Raw genomic sequence first — 22386 nt, forward strand, 5'->3', positions numbered from 1 at the left:
ATTTAAAAAGGGTCAGATCGAAAGTTAGGCAAATTAAAACTAAAGAAAAACGTATGTAACTACTGCTTCGAAATGACAGACAACGAACAAAAAAGGTAATTTGCAAGAGCTGCGTCACAACGCACGTCCCAAAACCATTCAAGCTGGTGGTTATTAAGCCTCTGATTAAGAAACCACAATTAGATTCTAATGAACTGGCAAATTACAGACCCATTTCAAATCTTCTGTTTATGTCTAAACTTTTAGAAAATTGTGTCTGCTCAATTGTGTTCCTACTAAGAATTTCAGTCAGGTTTCAGGCCTCACTATAGCACAGAAACTGCACTTGTTAAAATTACAAATGACTTCTTGTTTCAGGCCAAGGCTGCATCTCATTGCTAGTATTACTTGATCTTAGTGCTGCGTTCGACACCATGACACACTCATAGATTGATTACAAAACTATACTGGTATTCAAGAGCAGGCTTTAAGATGGTTTAGATCCTACCTGTCCGATCACTACCACTTTGTTCATTTAAATGGGGAGTCATCTCAATTATCACCAGTAAAGTATGGAGTACCACAAGGATCTGTCCTAGGTCCTCTGCTATTTTCAATATACATGTTGCCCCTTGGTAATATTATTAGAAAATACGGGATTAGTTTTCATTGTTATGCTGAAGATACTCAACTATATATCTCAACAAGACCAGATGAAACTTCTAAACTATCTAAGCTAATAGATTGTGTAAAAAATGTAAAAGATTGGATGACCAATAATTTCCTCATTAAATTCAGATAAGACAAATATATAACTTTTTGGACCAAAAAACAGTACACAGAATTACAGTTTGCAACTAGACGGATGCACTGTCACGTCCTCTAAAGTAAAAAATGTGGGTGTTATATTAGACAGCAACTTGTCCTTTGAAAATCATATTTCACGTTACAAAAACAGCATTCTTCCATCTTAGAAACATTGCCAAGCTTCGAAACATGCTACCTGTTTCTGATGCAGAAATGCTAGTTCATGCATTCATGACCTCTAGACTGGACTATTGTAATGCACTGCTAGGTGGTTGTCCTGCATCTTCAATAAACAAGCTACAGATAGTCCAAAATGCAGCAGCTAGAGTTCTTACCAGGTCAAGAAAATATGATCATATTACCCCAATTTTACAGTCTCTGCACTGGCTAAATTCCGTATCATTTACAAAATATTATTACTTGCCTATAAGGCCCCAAATGGTTTAGCTCCTGCGTACATAACTCGTCTTCTACCATACTACAATGCAACCCGCTCCCTAAGGTCGCAAAACTCTGGACTCTTGGTACTACCTAGGATAGCAAAGTCCACTAAAGGAGGTAGAGCTTTTTCACATTTGGCTCCCAAACTCTGGAATAGCCTTCCTGATAACGTTCGGGGTTCAGACACACTCTCTCTGTTTAAATCTAGATTAAAGACACATCTCTTTAGCCAAGCATACACATAATGCACCTTATAATCTTGTACTGCAGTTATATCTGATCAAATGTACAAACCCGATTCCAAAAAAGTTGCGACACTGTACAAATTGTGAATAAAAACAGAATGCAATGATGTGGAAGTTTCAAATTTCAATATTTTATTCAGAATACAACATAGATGACATATCAAATGTTTAAACTGAGAAAATGTATAATTTTAAGGGAAAAATAAGTTTATTTAAAATTTCATGGCATCAACACATCTCAAAAAAGTTGGGACAAGGCCATGTTTACCACTGTGTGGCATCCCCTCTTCTTTTTATAACAGTCTGCAAACGTCTGGGGACTGAGGAGACAAGTTGCTCAAGTTTAGGAATAGGAATGTTGTCACATTCTTGTCTAATACAGGCTTCTAGTTGCTCAACTGTCTTAGGTCTTCTTTGTCGCATCTTCCTCTTTATGATGCGCCAAATGTTTTCTATGGGTGAAAGATCTGGACTGCAGGCTGGTCATTTCAGTACCCGGATCCTCCTCCTACGCAGCCATGATGTTGTAATTGATGCAGTATGTGGTCTGGCATTGTCATGTTGGAAAATGCAAGGTCTTCCCTGAAAGAGACAACGTCTGGATGGGAGCATATGTTCTTCTAGAACTTGGATATACCTTTCAGCATTGATGGTGCCTTTCCAGATGTGTAAGCTGCCCATGCCACACGCACTCATGCAACCCCATACCATCAGAGATGCAGGCTTCTGAACTGAGCGCTGATAACAACTTGGGTTGTCCTTGTCCTCTTTAGTCCGGATGACATGGCGTCCCAATTTTCCAAAAAGAACTTCAAATTTTGATTCGTCTGACCACAGAACAGTTTTCCACTTTGCCACAGTCCATTTTAACCCTCTAAGCGCCAAAGTCGCAAAATTGCGACAAGACATCATACTTCATGAAATGGGCTGTAGTTCCTAATCTGGTGTAATGGCTCATTTGTATTCCCTTCCACTAGATGGCAGACATGTAGTACTTCGATTCTAGACCAAAATTGTTTGAGGAAATAGCAGAGTAAGTGAGCTATCGTGTCATTGATGCGGAAGCAATTCAGTTCATAGCGTCTGAGTAAATTGTGAGATTTGTGAGAGAAAACGGCAAACGGCTAATAAAAAGTTGTACTGTGAGGATGTGTTGCAAATGTCATTCGCCGATTCTGACTCTGAAGGGGAATATTTGCCTTTTGGAAATGACGACCGGCCGTCTAATGATCACGTTTCTCCCGGTACATCTATTTCGCGCAATGGTGCGGCTGCGCAAGGCGCGATCGTTCACAAAGCACAAACAAGTGATCATTTCAACACTTTGCCCAACGGGGATGAGGGTGGCAGGGGTGGACGTGGTCTTAGTGTCCATAGGAGAGCTGTTGCTCTCTGATGATCTGCCAGATTGCGCTGTTTGTTCTGAGCGCGCACGCTCCAAGGGCCGCCGGCAGACAGTACAGGTGCGGTGTTTGGGGTCGGTCTGTGCGCTGTGCCATGCAATGAGAGCTACCATACTCTCAAGAACTATAAACTGTCACATAGATACCTGATTGGGCAGATAGCTGGTCAACTGATCAAAAAATAGGCACATGTATTTTACTATGGCACAGTAATATAGTAATAATTTACTACTTTCTCCTGTTTTACTGTTGATTTCCTCTTTTCCTGATCATTTGGAATGAGGATAAAAAGACAAAAAAAAACAACAACAACATGCAAATAAGTTCAAACATCCATTCAATATCTATTATATCCTGAATATTACTGATGAACTGATCAAAAAGTAGGCTACTGTTCACATGCGTTTTACTACTATATAGTATAGTAATATAGTAATAATTTAGTACTTTCTCCTGTTTTATTGTTGGTTTCCTCTTTTCTGATTATTTGGAATGAGGAGAAAAAGACAAAAAAAATCAAACATCAATTCAATATCTACTATTTCCTAAATATTATGAAATTCAAGAGGGCCGCCCCTGATGACGTCATAATATGCAAATTAGATGAGTATATTTACACCCCACATAAACTTTCGGTCATGCCCAACATTTTTCTAATTTACAGTAGATCTCTATCTTTAAGCCATTTCAAGCCACAAGCTTTTGAAATCTTGATGTCAAAATCCAGCATTTTTTCCAAAAAACCCTGGCGCCAAAAGGGTTAAATAAGCCTTGGCCCAGAGAAAACGCATGCGCTTCTGGATCATGTTTAGATATGGCTTCTTTTTTGACCTATAGAGTTTTAGCCGGCAACGGGCGAATGGCACAGTGGATTGTGTTCACCGACAATGTTTTCTGGAAGTATTCCTGAGCCCATGTTGTGATTTCCATTACAGTAGCATTCCTGTATGTGATGCAGTGCCATCTAAGGGCCCGAAGATCATGGGCATCCAGTATGGTTTTCCGGCCTTGACCCTTACGCACAGAGATTGTTCCAGATTCTCTGAATCTTTGGATGATATTATGCACTGTAGATGATGATAACTTCAAACAATTTTTCTCTGAGAAACTCCTTTCTGATATTGCTCCACAATTTTTCGCCTCAGCATTGGGGGAATTGGTGATCCTCTTGCCATCTTGACTTCTGAGAGACACTGCCACTCTGAGAGGCTCTTTTTATACCCAATCATGTTGCCAATTGACCTAATAAGTTGCAAATTGGTCCTCCAGCTGTTCCTTATATGTACATTTAACTTTTCCGGCCTCTTATTGCTACCTGTCCCAACTTTTTTGGAATGTGTAGCTCTCATGAAATCCAAAATGAGCCAATATTTGGCATGACATTTCAAAATGTCTTACTTTCAACATTTGATATGTTATCTATATTCTATTGTGAATAAAATATAAGTTTATGAGATTTGTAAATTATTGCATTCCTTTTTTATTCGTAATTTGTACAGAACTTTTTTGGAATCGGGTTTGTATATTATTATTATTCTTTAGCTTGGGTTGAACAAATAATTTTTGCTTAGATGGAACAGCAGCTATGCTAATTATGTCTCTATTTGTTTCTCTGTTTCTGTCACGGGATAAACATCCCGTGGTAACTAGGAATTACAGAAGCTTCAGTATGGATCCAACCCTTAAATGATTTGAGATGACTGAACACCTGAGAAAAGATAATGCCAACCCCTCAGAGGATGCCAATGCTCAGACAACATACAGAATTAGCAAATTTTGCCATAAGTTAAATATATTAAGGCTCTGCAATATATAAATATATTGTGGAAACTTAATTTCCTGTAGAGCTGCTTTGCAACGATTTGTATCGGGAAAAGCGCTATACAAATAAACTTGAAACTTGAACAATGATATGCAATATTTACGCAGATATACAAAACGTAAACAAAACAGAGCTTGCTTACCATTTTGAATATCAATAACGTTGATAACTTTCATTTAAGTGGCTCATGTTGTTATGAAAACATTTGCATATTGGAATGCTTGGGTAAAACCATGTAACATTAGAACAGCCTTCTGTCTGTGCCGCCTACATTTACTTAAGCCCCGTTCAGACTACACAATTATTTTTATTGGTTACGACAATCACTGTGTCAGATTATGAGATTTTGACTCGTAAAATCTTGTCATGACGTGAACAAGAAACATGTCAGACTATACGATGCTGCCCGAGCATTCATCAAGGGCCTATTTTCACATCATAGTTCAGACGCGGGCTGGGCACTCGGGCCTGTCTTAGGTTTCTCCTTATTTTTATATTTTAGACATCCATCAATTAGTGATGAAAAAAATTGCCGCGCTGGTGGAAACAACACGAGACCGTGCCGCGACTGTCAAGAGTGGCTCAACGGTGCTTAGTGTCCAGCAGCAGCAGCAGCATGAGTGCCGTCAGCACAGCTGAAGAGTTCTGCGTTCAAATACACGCAATGGGCTGAAGCTTGCTGCAAAGCCCCAGCAAAAGTAATTATCATGAATGTGTCTGGGGGAAATAGTAAGCAGGGACGGACTGAGAGTAAAAAACGGCCCTGGATTTTCTCCCAAATAGGCCCACCACAACTACAGTACAAACATTCGCTATATCTCACAATATTGCAGCAATCCTGTCGCATTTATGGCAAATAACATCTCAAAACCCACGGTGACCCTGCTGACAAAAACAATAGAAACCATCACAGAAATTCTAATGATTTCCACTACAAATACCATTACAAACAATCAACTTTTAACCATTAAACTAATTAAATAATGGTTTCCTGTAGTGTTTTTGGACATATTACATTAGGATTTAGTGTGTTTTTTTTGTTTTTTTTAAACGACCAATTACCAGTAGAGACCAACAGGCACCATTACAGTTTCCATTAAAACCAATACAATTCTCATTATAAATCAGTAAAACCATTACAAATTATGTGCTGGTTTTTATTAAATTTTTTTCAGCATGGGATTGAAATAAATATTATTGTATGAACTAAAATACTTGAAAACTACATAAAAAGAGCAGAATGCAAAATGTATAATATGACAATGATAAATATTAACCTAGAATCTAGAAACCCGAAACAACAGAATTCTTCAATTTGAGTATATGCCTTATAGACGACTTCATTTACTGTATTTTCTAACTCAATATCTCTCAAATGTAACCCGTTGTAGAATCACTTAAGGCAGCGGCTATTAGCACTAAGTAAAAATAACATCTTTTCTTAGCGATAGATGCTATTTACACTAAGTGCAAATAGCTATAGATTCTATTTACAGTGTTAAAAAAAGCAGGATCTTCTGCTATTTATACTAGTTACAAATAGTGGCAATTATCTGCACCTCAGTATTGCAATACATTATAAAACAGTATGCAATAATGACTTATTGAGTGAGTGTAAATTTTAATTTTAATTATTAAATGGATGCTACGTTATTGGGACAATAAAGCCCTCCCTACACCTACCCTAACCTTATTTTCAACTTTTTGATTATTTTCTGAATTTTTACTAAAAATATAAATGTTTTTCTGATGTGATTTGAAATTTGAAAAGGGAGAAAAAAAGGCGGATTAGAACCCGGGTCGATCGTGTCTGAAGCTAATTACTATTGGCCGTCCTTTGTAATGTTGACTAGCCCAATCACACATTGGTGGGTGGAGTTCGTGTAAATAGACACTCCGCGTCACTTAATCTGACACTTTTTCTTTGATGAACCGGCCAGGCTGACGGCTGCTGGATGTACGGCCATTCTGGACTTCTCCAGAAAGTCCAGATGGCCAGTCCGCCCCTTATAGTAATGAGATATTTTAATTATTTACTAATAAACTAGTGTTTTCGTGTCAGTGTCGCAAAGATGAAGATGATGATCCTGACGCCATCGCCTCATTAGACGCGCCTTTAGAGAGAAATGCATCTTTACGGATTATAACGAAAGAGTTTTTGTTTTCGATTTGATTTATTTCATTTAGTAATTTAAAGCTTTCTATAGATATATTTATCATGTCTGTGTGCATGTATTCGCTCACTTTCGGTTCATTTTTGTGACGCGCTCCTGTTCAAAACGAGACAGCGCATCATTTTCTTTATTTTATAAAATTATTTTAATATATTTTAGATTTTTACTCTTACCTTTATGAGCAAAAATTATGGCGTAAATTGTTTCCATTGAAAAAAATGCAATTGATTGCACTGGTGCCTCTATGTCCTGCATTTTAACTTCCACTCTCCGCACAACTATTTTAATAGCTGAAACAGTATAATCTGATTTTGGAGAAGGGGGAAAAAAGACGGGCTCGGGTCGGACTTGGGCTGGTAATTCTGTTAAGCTGTCGGACACGTGCCGGGCTAGGGCATGAGCGTCTCGGGCCAGGGCCTAAATTTGAGGCAAATCTGGATTGCATGAAGAGGATGGTATGGACTGTCAAAGAGAACTGAGGTAAAATAGTTTTTATTCTCTGGTTCACGGTAGTCCCTCATCATAAATGTAGGAGTATTGTTGCTGTAGCTCCACGAACATCTCCATTGTAAAATTACACCTAGCAAGAGTTTCGGCTTGTTTGAAAGCTTTTACAAAGGTGCTTCTGTGCTCCTATTGACCAGTGTCACAGATGTGATGGAACTTGTCGTGTACGACGGAAAAAAAAAATTAAACATGCTAGTCTTTCTGTGTTGAGGTCGTGAAGCATCGCAGAGGTGTCGTGCACTATGACACATTACACGAGATTAAACGATTGAATCTTGAGTCCCGACGCCCATTGTCGTTTACGAATCCCCACGACACCCTACGTCAAGCAGATTGTGGCAAAATCGGGCTAAAATCGTGTAGTCTGAATGGGGCTTCACTTTCGCTCGTTTTCATCACTTTCGCTTTAATTCTCCTGCACGGACTTGTTCATTAAACTGAACATCCAATCAGAGTTCTCTCTCGCACCAACAGCCCCATATGCCGATTCAACATGTTGAATTGGACAAACTTCCGCCGACGAGTGGAACACACCAAACAAACTACCCCAACAGACTCTCACCAATGGCCGACCGTCGGCTTGGTGTGTCCCGACCTTAAAGTTGCATTTACCTTTTTTAATTTTCTTTGATTTAGTGGTTGAAACGGGCTTCCATAGTTCTTGGTAAAAATGACAATGCAAATAAAGGATATCAGCAGGAACGTCGTTAATTATGAATATCAGTTGTGATAATAGTTCAAAGCTTCTAAATTATTTACCCAACACTGGAAAAAAATATGGGAAAAATTAAATCTTATGAAGTTGTAAAAAAATTGCTATAGTGATTAAAAAAAAAATCTACATATTGTCCTATCACGTTTACGGTTTCTAAGCAAATTTCACAGGCAAAATCCAGTCATTTCAGTAGGTATCCATGCAATCTGAAATTCTGTGTAAGGGCAAAACAGGGTGTCTGTTTTTCCCACAAATTTGTCCCATTGACCAACAGAATGCTCTATTTGAAAGTGACTCCCTATAGTGAAATTAATTTGCATTTGCCAGCACTTGAAGTCCTGAAAAAATGAAAATCTTCATTTTACAATAATGTTTATATTGCAATGTAAATACATTGGTACAGAAGTATTCTTATGTACTTACTATCTAATAATTTTGTGAAGTCACAATAACATGCGACAGATTCTACAAGGTTGCTTTAAAGTTAATATTGATTAAATACAGGGCAAATGGTTGCAGTCTTTTGTTTTTATTATCATTATTATTTTTGTCCTAGCAGTATGTCCTTTGCTAGTGTAGATGAGATGGTGTCTTTCTGCACTAGTGGAGGTGTCTTTGCTGCTGCTGCTGTGAAGGGTGACAACCTCTGCTAGCGGGATATTGGACAGGACGTGCGGTGTGTGGGAGCTGTCCGTGTCCATGGTGCTCAGGCATGTGGAAGTGTCACGATTTGTTTGTATGTGTGACTGGCTATTATTCTTTCAGCACTGTTTATGTGGGCGGCTCAGGACTGAAAGCATGTGTGGGCATAGCAGTTGCTCGGGCTAAAAACACTGGCCCCTGACAACATTGAACATCCACTGAACGGATGAGACAGAGATGGACAGATGGATGGTTGCTGTGTCTGGAATCTATGTAATGGATCTATTTGTTAGTACACCAGAACAACAGAAATCTCAAGAGGTGGGCCTGGGAGAAATCGCACCCTACGACGGCGCTGATAGTGTCTCGGCCCCAGAGTGCCGATGGCACCAGTAAATGTCATGGCCGTTGTGTGTCGTTCTGAAAGAGTGAGGGGGAAATGAGGACTGCATGGCAGCAGTTCTCCTTACTGACTGATTGGAGATCAGATGCAAAGGTTGCCTGCAAGCGTAAAGATTATGTGTATACGTTCTCTTATTAGATGCTTTGGCTGACATTTACCTGTGTAAATGCCAATCTCGCCACTTCCCGTTTCCGTGAAAATGCTGCTTAGAACCGTTAAAATCACTCTTAGTTGTCAACGAAAAGTTGAGGCGTTCATTGTTTTGCTAGTTAAGACCCACATGCCTCATTTTTTGGAGACAAGATGTAGGATTGAGATTTGAGATGCCTGTAATGGCTGGACCAAACCTTATCTCTGGTGATAGGATGTTGATTTTTGTGACAAATTTGTCAACATCACCCATTACATTAGCTTCATTTTTATTATGGATGATATCTGTCCTGAGTTGACAGACCAGTCTGGCTGGTTAACTCCCTGCAGACCAGAGTACTGTAAGGATGAAACATTCCCATGTCACATTTCACCACCAAATCTAATGATAAATAAGATTTATTGCGCATAAACAATTGAAGCTTATTTTTAGAACCATTAACTTTTTTTGTTTTTGTTCTTTTTTGCAATGTGATGTTACATGGCAATGAGGCAAATTGTTACGCCAGTTGGCATAATGTGTAATGTACCCAGACTAGGGCTGTCGCGATAATTGCAATATCGCAATACCGTGCTATTGATGAGCATAACCGCAGAGGAATGCAACAACCGCAGCAATTGCGATATTCAATTAAATTCAAGTTTATTTCTATAGCGCTTTTTACGATACAAATCGTTGCAAAGCAGCTCTACAGGAATTTAAGTTTCCACAGTATATTTATATATTGCAGAACCTTAATATGTTTGACTTTTGGCAAAATTTGGTAATTCTGTATGTTGTCTGAGCATTGGCATCCTCCGAATTCCTCTGAGGGGTTGGCATTATCTTTTCTCAGGTGTTCGGTCATCTCAGATCATTTAAGGGTTGGATCCAGACTGAAGCTTCTGTAATTCCTAGTTACCATGGGATGTTAATCCCGTGACAGAAACAGAGAAACAAATAGAGACATAATTAGCGTAGCTGCTGTTCCATCTAAGCAAAAATGATTTGTTCAACCCAAGCTAAAGAATAATAATAAATTACATTTGATCAGATATAACTGCAGTACAAGATTATAAGGTGCATTATGTGAATGCTTGGCTAAAGGGATGTGTCTTTAATCTAGATTTAAACAGAGAGAGTGTGTCTGAACCCCGAACGTTATCAGGAAGGCTATTCCAGAGTTTGGGAGCCAAATGTGAAAAAGCTCTACCTCCTTTAGTGGACTTTGCTATCCTAAGTACTACCAAAAGTCCAGAGTTTTGTGACCTTAGGGAGCGGGTTGGATTGTAGCGTGGTAGAAGACAAGTTAGGTACGCAGGAGCTAAACCATTTAGGGCCTTATAGGCAAGTAATAATATATTGTAAATGATAAAGAACTTAATAGGTAGCTAGTGCAGACTGTAAAATTGGGGTAATATGATCATATTTTCTTGACCTGGTAAGAACTCTAGCCGCTGCATCCGTCTAGTTGCAAATTGTAATCCAAGAGATTCTGTGTACTGTTTTTTGGTCCAATAAGTAATATCTCTGTCTTATCTGAATTTAATAGGAGGAAATTATTGGTCATCCAATCTTTTACATTTTTTACACAATCTATTAGCTTAGATAGTTTAGAAGTTTCATCTGGTCTTGTTGAGATATATAGTTGAGTATCATCAGCATAACAATGAAAACTAATCCCGCATTTTCTAAAAATATTACCAAGAGGCAACATGTATATTGAAAATAACAGAGGACCTAGGACAGATACTTGTGGTACTCCATACTTTACTGGTGATAATTGTGATGACTCTCCTTTTAAATGAACAACGTGGTAGCGATCGGACAGGTAGGATCTAAACCATCTTAAAGCCTGCCCTTGAATACCAGTATAGTTTTGTAATCGATCTATGAGTGTGTCATGGTCTATAGTGTCGGACGCAGCACTAAGATCAAGTAATACTAGCAATGAGATGCAGCCTTGGTCTGAAGCAAGAAGCAAGTCATTTGTAATTTTAACAAGTGCAGTTTCTATACTATGGTGAGGCCTGAAACCTGACTGAAATTCTTCATAGAGATAATTTTTTTGCAAGAAGGAGCACAATTGAGCAGACACAACTTTTCTAAACTTTTAGACATAAACGGAAGATTTGAAATGGGTCTGTAATTTGCCAGTTCATTAGAGTCTAGTTGTGGTTTCTTAATAAGAGGCTTAATAACCGCCAGCTTGAATGGTTTTGGGACGAGACCTAAAGATAACGATGAGTTAATAATATTGAGAAGCGGTTCTTCTGCTACAGGTAACAACTCTTTCAGTAGTTTAGTGGGTACAGGATCTAATAAACACGTTGTTGGTTTAGATGCACTGATAAGTTTATTTAGCTCTTCCTGTCCTATAGTTGTAAAGCACTGCAGTTTTTCTTTGGGTGCGATGAATGAAGCTGAAATACTAGACGCAGTAGAATCTACATTTGATATTGTATTTCTGATGTTATCTATTTTATCAGTAAAGAAATTCATAAAGTCATTACTATTAAACTGTGAGGGGATATTTAGATCAGGTGGCGTCTGTTTATTTGTTAATCTAGCCACTGTGCTAAATAAGAACCTTGGATTGTTTTGGTTATTATCTATGAGATTGCGGATATGCTCTACCCTGGCAGCTTTTAGAGCCTGTCTATAGCTGGACATACCGTTTTTCCATGCAATTCTAAAAACTTCCAAGTTAGTTTTTCTCCATTTGCGCTCAAGATTACGAGTTTCTTTCTTGAGAGAATGGGTATAACTGTTGTACCATGGCGCAGTACGTTTTTCTCTAACCTTTTTCAATTTGAGGGGGGAAACAGCTTCTAATGTATTAGAGAAGATAGTGCCCATGTTGCTAGTCATTTCGTCTAGTTCATGTGTATTTATGGGTACACAGAGCAGTTGAGGTAAATCAGGCAGGTTATTTGTGAATCTGTCTTTGGTGGCTGGAACAATAGTTCTGCCCGGACGATAACACGGAGCAATATAATTAATATCAGTAATACACAGCATGCACAATACAAAGAAATGATCAGTAACATCATCACTTTGAGGTACGATATCTATATCGGTAAGATCAATTCCATGCGATATAATTAAATCTAGCATATGATTAAAACGATGAGTGGGCCCGGTGACGTTTTGCTTGACTCCAAAAGAGTTTATTAGGTCAGTAAACGCAAGTCCTAACGCATCATTTGTATTATCAACGTGAATGTTAAAATCTCCGGCAATTAGCACTTTGTTAACATTAACCAACAGATCTGAGAGGAAATCTGCAAATTCTTTTAGGAAATCTGTATATGGCCCTGGTGGTCACAGTAGCCAGAGCAAGAGATAAGAGAGATTTCTTTTGCATATCTAACAGTGTAACATTAAGCAGAAGTATTTCGAATGAGTTAAACCTCCTGTATCCTGTTTTCTGAGTAACATTGAGAATATCACTATATATTGTTGCCACACCGCCGCCACGACCAGTCTGACGGGGCTCATGTTTATAACAGTAGCTTGGTGGAGTAGACTCATTTAGACTAAAATATTCATTTGGTTAAGCCAGCTTTAAAAAAAAAATTGTTAATTTATTTTGCGTTTTTCTGGTTTAATCACGATCAGATTTTTTTGTAGATCCTGCATTAAATTTATATTTTGACCTCGCTATTCGGGGAACAGACACAGTCTGTATAGATTGGACAACGCAAGTTCTTCTATCTTTTAAGTGGGTAGAACAAAAGTCATCATAGCAGTTATTTGAGAATTGGCTTACTAGTCAGATGGAGCGTAGCATCCTGGAGATGTTGTCCGTCAGGAGTTCCGCTCCGACTCTGCTGGGGTGCAGGCCATCAGCACGGAAAAGCCTAGGACGCTCCCAGAAAATATTCCAATTATTAACAGAGTAGTTTCTGTTCTTTACACCATGACAATAACCATTGGTTTAAAGCAAACAGTCTACTGAACCTTTCGCTTCCTTGTCGATACGTGGGAAGCGTTCCTGACACAATGATCGTCGTTGTGGGCGATGTGCTGCGTACCGTCTCGATCAGGCTCCTGAAGTCCCTCTTCAGTGTCTCTGTCTGCCGCAGCTTGGTGTCGTTAACCCCTGCGTGCAGCACGACAGCACCGATGCTCTCATCGCCCTTCAGGATCGCGGGTATCTGTGCAGAAACTTCCGATATTTCCGTGTTTTCTTTTTCGTAAGGTTACGCCCTTCTCGTTTTACACTTCGTGCATGTGTACTGAATATTAGTAATGATAACAATGTGCACCATGCTGATTTGTGCAGAGGCTCAGTAAATTTGCACTTAGCAAGCCTAAACAGACAGCGAATGAGAGAGAGATCGACTGAGCGTGTGCGATTACCGGCGCCTCTCCTTCAGGCCGAGTCATATATTTGTGAAAACAGGCTGTCATGTCCAAGGAAAGCAAAATCTGTCTTCGCATCGACGCATTGCTGGTCAGCTGAGCCTTTAAAAGTGGTGCTCAAAATTAAAATGATTTCAACAGCTTGTTTCATTACATCTCTCTTTGAATGAATCAGCGTTTTTGAACGTGTAGTTGAATCTAAAGACTCACTCAAAGACAGTCTCTTGATGCCACCTTGTGGCGAAACAATGAAACTGCACTGACTTAACAGCTCGTCTAGAAGTTGCAGGTGAAATATCAACAGAAAAAGTATCTTGTCAGTCAGATTCGAGGATCAGAACTAACTGCTATACATATATATTGGATTATCATGCGCATCTAGTCAGTAAAACCGGTTTCTTGATTAGTATTTAATCGCCGTCACCTGCTTTCAAATGGAGCGGGAATTACTACACAGAGCCGTAGTTCACCAACAAGCTAGGCAATTTCATGTTCATAATCGTAGGCGATTCGTCTGCGATTATGTACGCGATATTGCCTATCTTGTCGGTGAACTACTGTTCTGTGTAGTAATTCCCGCTCCATTTGAAAGCAGGTGATGGCGATTTACTGTCAATCACTGAACCGGCTTTATTGACGAGATGCACATGATAATCGAATTTGATTTAATTGCACAGCCCTAGGCTAACAATAGACTAACAATCTTATTATCAGGTTTATGATTTGTTATGTGGACTGTTATTTTGTCATTCTCTTCTGTTTACTTCACTTCCTGTTTCAACGCGATTGTTTCGGTTTCATTGGTTTCTGAATATGACCTAGTTACATCATAACACATACACACACAGATCATATACACTCACCTAAAGGATTATTAGGAACACCATACTAATACTGTGTTTGACCCCCTTTCGCCTTCAGAACTGCCTTAATTCTTCGTGGCATTGATTCAACAAGGCGCTGAAAGCATTCTTTAGAAATGTTGGCCCATATTGATAGGATAGCATCTTGCAGTTGATGGAGATTTGTGGGATGCACATCCAGGGCACGAAGCTCCCGTTCCACCACATCCCAAAGATGCTCTATTGGGTTGAGATCTGGTGACTGTGCGGGCCATTTTAGTACAGTGAACTCATTGTCATGTTCAAGAAACCAATTTGAAATGATTCGAGCTTTGTGACATGGTGCATTATCCTGCTGGAAGTAGCCATCAGAGGATGGGTACATGGTGGTCATAAAGGGATGGACATGGTCAGAAACAATGCTCAGGTAAGCCGTGGCATTTAAACGATGCCCAATTGACACTAAGGGGCCTAAAGTGTGCCAAGAAAACATCCCCCACACCATTACACCACCACCACCAGCCTGCACAGTGGTAACAAGGCATGATGGATCCATATTCTCATTCTGTTTACGCCAAATTCTGACTCTACCATCTGAATGTCTCAACAGAAATCGAGACTCATCAGACCAGGCAACATTTTTCCAGTCTTCAACCGTCCAATTTTGGTGAGCTCGTGCAAATTGTAGCCTCTTTTTCCTATTTGTAGTGGAGATGAGTGGTACCCGGTGGGGTCTTCTGCTGTTGTAGCCCATCCGCCTCAAGGTTGTGCGTGTTGTGGCTTCACAAATGCTTTGCTGCATACCTCGGTTGTAACGAGTGGTTATTTCAGTCAAAGTTGCTCTTCTATCAGCTTGAATCAGTCGGCCCATTCTCCTCTGACCTCTAGCATCAACAAGGCATTTTCGCCCACAGGACTGCCGCATACTGGATGTTTTTCCCTTTTCACACCATTCTTTGTAAACCCTAGAAATGGTTGTGCGTGAAAATCCCAGTAACTGAGCAGATTGTGAAATACTCAGACCGGCCCGTCTGGCACCAACAACCATGCCACACTCAAAATTGCTTAAATCACCTTTCTTTCCCATTCTGACATTCAGTTTGGAGTTCAGGAGATTGTCTTGACCAGGACCACACCCCTAAATGCATTGAAGCAACTGCCATGTGATTGGTTGGTTAGATAATTGCATTAATGAGAAATTGAACAGGTGTTCCTAATAATCCTTTAGGTGAGTGCATATATATATATATATATATATATATATATATATATATATATATATATATATATATGTATATGTGTATATATGTGTGTGTGTGTGTATATATATATATATATATATATATATATATGTATATATATATATATGTATATGTATATGTGCGGTAATACCGCATACTGCGCTATAGAGTTCCGGGGGATGACGTAGTTACGTGACAGGAAACCGTGCGCACCGCCATTTTGGCAGCATTCGGCAGATTGGCAGACTGTTGTGGTGAAGGCGGCTAAACATGCTCGATAACTGTTGTGCACCAGGTTGCACAAATAAACGAGGGAAAAAGAAAGGTACGTCGTTTTACCGCATTCCTAAAGATGCGGAGAGGCGAGCTAAGTGGATCAGCGCCATTAAAAGAGCTAGAAGCAAGCAAAACAAGACTGAAAGATGGGACCCCCCAGCCGTTGTGCACTTACAAATGTGTCTGAATCTGTGGTGCCCTTCCAGTGATGGGATGTACAGTAAATTGAACTGATGTGACTGGCTACAGATGTGCTCAACCAGGAAATAAACCTTTTTTACTCTCACTTCTTGCTTCCTTGTTGTGACATTACTTTTTATCATTTTGATCACTCGCTATTCTGATGCGATCACATTCTGTTTACAGATCAAGCTGCACATCCACCCATTCTAACTGAGTTCCACCCAAGCAGATATATGTTCTGGTGTGTTTGATATGAATGACCTACCCATGTTTCATATCCTTGATTGCTACAGATACTTAATACTAATGATGGGGAAGAGAACAACATTGGTTTAACAACTGTTTATTCATAAATAAGAGAGTACAGTATCAGCTACTACTATTAACTCATTTCACAGTCTCCTCACTAAGGTTTTTTATTTTTTGGGCATTGATTACTTTTCGGCAGCTGGGACATACCCACTGTTTTGGGACCCTTTTCATGTGAAGGCAGGTTTGGTGAAACTTTTTAACTGAACAAAAACCTGATGCACAGACCAACATGTTCTATTTATAATATTTATATAATATATTATATTTACGGTAATATTTAACCTATTTAATGTTTTTATATAAAGCTCAATGTCATGCGAATTAAAGTGAGATGAGTACTCCGATGGCTTGAAAGCTTCGGCGCTGGCACTGGCGCTTGTCATTTTACTGCCAAAATGGCGGCCCGAACACTGGTGGTCACGTGGGGTCCGGAGCTCTATTGAGCCACTCAAAATTACCGCAAGGGAAATTCCTTAACCCCGACAGCCCTAACCCAGACTATTTTTTCCCAAAGAGATTTTCTATTGTCAAATGCCCATTATGTAAAGATTTTGTTTTATCCTTATATTGTTTTTATCTCAGACTTTTAATCTTATTTTATACAAATGCCTCGTGGAAATATGAATTATCCCATGAGTAAAACTATGGTAAACTAAACAATGGTGAAAAATAATTTATTACAAATAACTAAATATAATTAACTATAAATAAATAACTATTTTGACATTTTTGCGTGAAAATAATTGCTAGAGTACCCTGACCCTCAGCTGTGACATCATTTCCTACAACATTCTGTTAGTGTACTTGTTTACTGTGCAGACAAAAGTATAAAGGTGTTTAGTGAAAAGAATGCTTTAGGTGAAATATGAGACGTGTGAAGAAAATGAATATAAATTAAGGTAAATATCTAATCAAATTAACCAAATATTTGTATTGTTTTTCAAGTTAAGAAAAAAGGTGTCAATACTATTTATTTGATTTAATTCATAAAATGTTAACTATGAAATGAACCGTAGTAAGAGTTTTCATTTTGACGTTTTATTAGAAAAATGTTGATCATGATATGTTGATGATTAGAAAGAATGGCATTATTATCACCATCATTACTCCGAATGCTACCCAACACTATATATCATTTGAAATGTAGCGGAAATAGAATTTGCATGGCTTAAAAAATATAATAAAAGACAAGGGTTTTTTTTAGATTTTGGTGAAAAATGATCCCGGCATGCTCTTGCATGACAGTTACTCATAACCTGACACACAGTCCATTACTATGTGGACCACGATCACTTTATCCAAGTGGTGAAAAACTGTGCCTCTGGACACCTGCTACTTTGCCTGAGGACTGTGTAAGTGGGCCGATAACCTGGCTGGTCTGAAAGCTGTGTAAGTGAAAAGCTCAGTATTTTCTCTCCCACCCAGTTGACCCCATTTACCTCTGCAAACGGCCGTCATTCAGAAAGATGGATGAATAATCCTAGTCACCGGGCTGCTTGCCTATTAAAGACCTAATGGAGCACATACCGGACACGAATAAGCCTTCAGTGAGAAAAGGCCACCATCTCTCTCTCCCTCTCTCCGTTGTGTCATGATAAAATGGTCCTATTCATTATGCCTGCTTACTCCATTGTACCCAGAGAGTGTGTGTGTGTTTTGTATTGGCTCTTGTGTTTTGTTGGTAATTGTAGGGGTAATGATGTTTGTTAGGAAGCAGAGCGCAGACAGATGAGAGATCATTGACTGTTCTGAATAAACAGACTGCAGAAAGGTGCACACTTGAGTGTACTGATTGCTCTATGTGCGTCACTGTTCTGTCAATGTACTCCGTGGACCGTTAGTGACTATATTTCATGATGTTATTGTCAATTAATTAATGTTGTTTGGTGCAGGTAATCTATTCCTTGTATATTGAATATTTTCTTTGGTACAAAGTCACTGTCTCTGAGCTGAGGCTTAATGGTTTATGCACACTGATAGACATGTTCAGTTCTGTTGCGTATGTGAAAGATGCAAGCTCTAGTTCAGCTTTTCTATATTTGCCACATTCTGTATCAGTAATAATAGTAAAATTGACAAATGATTTATTAACCTTTAGTTAATAAGTAATAACCTTGAGTTAATGCCATAACCATGAACAAATTCATGATTCAAATTCAAGCCAGTACAGAAAAATGCGCTGTGACAGATAATATTGAAATTCTATATAGTTTTTTCTAAATAAAATACTAAACTAAAATAGTAAAAAAAGTAATTTGCACCATTATAATTTGTTATATAAGTGGATATTCATTTTGAGATTTGACAGTTATCTGTATTCTTTCATTCTATTATTTAATAATGTTATTATAAGGATTATTAATAATAACAAGGATGTAACCTAATATTTAGGAGTACACTAGCTAGCATATTGTTCAAACGTTTGGGGGTCATTTTTCTTTTTATGACTTTTGTTTAGTAAGGGGTCGTTCACACTTTTGCATTTTAGATGATCAAAAAACTTCCTTCTGTATGATTTCTAAGCTTGGTTCCTCTTGAGGACCAAAAAAAATAAAAAATGTAAATAAGGTATTACTAAAATTGTAGGGTCATTTGGTCCCATTTGGTCATTTTGGTACTTACAAACAAACACCCTCACAAATATACTACTTAGTTTCTAGCTATCAAAGAATTCTGAAAAAAAAACAATGTCATGCAATATAGCTGTTTTCAACTGAAAATAATTAATTAAAAATGTTATAGCACTAAATCAGCATATTAAAATGATTGATTTCTGAAAGATCATGTGACACTGAAGTTATAATAAAATGATTTAAAGATTACTTTATTTTTATTTGTTTGTTTTACTGTGTTTTTGATTAAATAAATGCAAAGCTAATTTCATTAGTTCTTTGACTATCAAAAGATCATTGCTCTTCCTGTTTCTGGTTGTGTTGATAATTTTTTGCCCAATTCCTTCAAAATACACAATTATTTTGGCACAGTAAACCTTGTTTTTAACCTAAAAATCTCTAAACTCAACAGTTGTTAACAAAAAAACTCTAAATCCCAGGTTTTGAGCTGTGCTGACTTTCAGGCACAAAGAGGATAATTCTTTCTCTACCTGTGGCTTTGGGTTCATATAACAAGAATTCAGCAAGTTAGTGGGAGATTTACTCCTATAGACCTCTGCATTCACCTTATCTCAGGTTCTGGGCAGTTCTCACTCTTTCTCACTCAAAGAAACCATATCCTCCATAGAGGACACACTCAGGGGAGAATGGCCAAATGACTCTAATATATGTCATATATCATGTCTCATATCACTGTATTGATTAAGAAGGGCACAGTAAGTTTTCCAAATGTGACCCTTCAGCTAATTTCATTTTATCTGTCTGTCCTTTTCTCAGATTGTTGTGGCATTCTGCTCTACCCACTTTTTCATACGGTAATTGGCTGTGAATCAAAGATCTTAATCAATAAGAGAGCACGACGAGTCATTTTCAATAAAGACCTCCATTATTCCTCTGAGCCAGGCTGTCTGGAGCATTTTCTGTCTGTTTCAAAACCTTGTGAGTTGCCTACCTAAACAGCATTTTGAGCATTTCGGACATTACATTCAGACCAAATCGACTGTCTACCCAGACGTTTTTAAATGTTCCATTCAAACGATGTGAGTCTAGTGAGTAGCCAGCGGTTACCCTAGTGAGCTGGCTACCATGTCAGCAGTTTCATGCATCATATAGACGCGTATGTACATTCTATTTAATTTAAACTTTAGTGAACTGCTTACCTAAAACATTCTGAGAACTTTTTATGCTACCTTTATTGAGAGTATCTTGAGCTTTTCTTTTTTATGCTGGTATTCATCACTCTCTCTTAGGAACAAGAATCGTTTGCAGACCTTAGTTAGGACTTGCTCAAAAATTATTGGTGTACCTCTGCGGAGTCTAGCAGAATTCTACGAGCAACAAATGTTCAGGAAAACTCGTAGTATCACGGGAGATGACTCTCATCCCTTGAAGGTTTACTTTGAAGTACTGCCCTCTGGAAGAAGATTTAGAAGCATTAAATGTTTATCTAATAGATATAAATTTACCTTTGTTCCAGAGGCTATTCGTTTTTGTAATTTAAAGTCTTAAGGTGTTTTTTGTTTTTATTTGTATTATTATTATTATTTTTTTTTTTTTTTTCAAGAAGAATTGAATTATGAAGCATGTCGGTTTTTTTTTTTTTTTTTTTTTTTTTTTTCCCTTTCTATTTATTTTTTTGTATCTTCTATGTGATGTCTTGTGTTTGCTGTGTGATTCTGCTACCCTACTTGAATTGCCCCTTGTGGGATTAATAAAGTTGTTAACTTAACTTAACTTAACTTAACCTAGTCAGCATTTTATAGCTGTACGCATATTTGAATATTTGATTTACTAAACTAAATAAGTGCATTTTAGTAACCACACACTTTCAAACATTTGATTCAAACGAGTTGCCTACCTAGATAGCATGCTTGGCCATTATAGTACCGTTCAAATGTTTATTTCATACAATTTGAACTTGAAATGCCTTCATAGTATTTTTGAGATGTGTTCAAGTATTCAGACCTAGTAAACAGTCTACCTAGACAGTCTTTTTAGATAGTAGACACATCCAAAATTCATTCAAATGTTCTGAACCTAGTGAGCTGCCTATCTGTAAAGTTACTTTTGGCAGTCATAGTCACATTTGAATGTTTGTTTCAAAAAGTGAACTGCCTTCATAAACAGCATTTTTGGGCATTGTAGGTATGCTTAATTATTAAAATCAAATGATTTGAACTGTCCCTCCTGACAGTATCATTTGATTCCGATTCAGAATACATTTGATTCAGTTTCAAAAACTAATTGGTTGAACATCACATAATATGCAATTGTATTATAAAATACTGTCAAATGTATGGTTTTGCATGTAAAAACTAATAACTACCATGACATTTAGAGTGTGAAACACAACACAAAATGATTTTGTTTATTGTTTGTTTATTATCAGTATTGTACCTTAGGTCTTTTGTGTTAAATTTTCAGCTATTTAGTTCATGTATATTGTATTATTTTGGTCACCTTGATGTTTTTTTGTCTTTGTGTGGACAGACCATTTACAGTCAATTTTGATTCATCACATGGCTTTCTATTTTACAACCATCTCTTATTATGGTTGTTATCAGTCCATTTTAAAATAAAAAAGTAACATGGTATATTAACATTGTATCGCTTAATGCAATTTGTAAAATATACAGGCATCTATACGCCATCCCATAATACCTGAAACAGTACCACTGTATGGTTATACGGTTCATTTCTGGCAACCGCAGCTTTTTGGGCATCATAAGCATGTTTAAACATTTAAGCCTGCTGGAGCCTCCCTCTTGACAGCATTTTTGAGCATTATAATCTAATAATCTTGTTCTGTGATTCCCAAAAGGCAGCTCACTAGGTTTGCATACACGGGTCCTCTATTTCTCATTCTTAATACATTGCTGTGTGTTTTCCATCTGACTTTCACCCTCCATCATTCTCTCACTCTTTCATCCTTACAGCGACATGCTTTCTCTTTATTTTTCACTCTTCACTGGATTAGTCAAAGGTCATTTTCCCAGCTGACTGATCTTGGCACGATGGAGCGTTCACACCTCAGCGGTCCCGTTCAGTGCCAAAACCCAAATGCATGCACACTAATGAAGATGGAACGTGGGCCTAGTGCCATGAAGTAAATGTGTGTGTCACAAGCTAAATGTGTGTATTTGTGTGTGTGTGTTTCCCCCAACAGACTTGTTAGAGAGAGCCGTCTCCTGCCTGCTATCTTTCAAGTTATAGAGGTAAGTGTGCTTCTGAGCCTTCTGGTTTCCTAACTCTCTGTTTGCTTGATTAATTTATTGCCTTGGGTT

At 38.1% G+C, this 22386-nt stretch overlaps 1 protein-coding gene across 1 annotated transcript in view; it reads left to right on the forward strand.

Moving 5' to 3' along the window:
- LOC306887908 (serine/threonine-protein kinase ULK4-like) overlaps window positions 1–22386 on the forward strand; it is a gene marked incomplete at its 5' end in the record, with an annotated part of 228790 nt that overhangs the window by 116729 nt on the left and 89675 nt on the right. Inside the window, 1 exon segment of the mRNA XM_079445936.1 lies at window positions 22269–22317. Within this exon segment, the coding sequence (XP_079302062.1) occupies window positions 22269–22317 (49 nt within the window).

This window comes from Barbus barbus (assembly GCF_936440315.1).
Source record: "Barbus barbus genome assembly, chromosome: 21".
Lineage (NCBI taxonomy): Eukaryota > Metazoa > Chordata > Actinopteri > Cypriniformes > Cyprinidae > Barbus > Barbus barbus.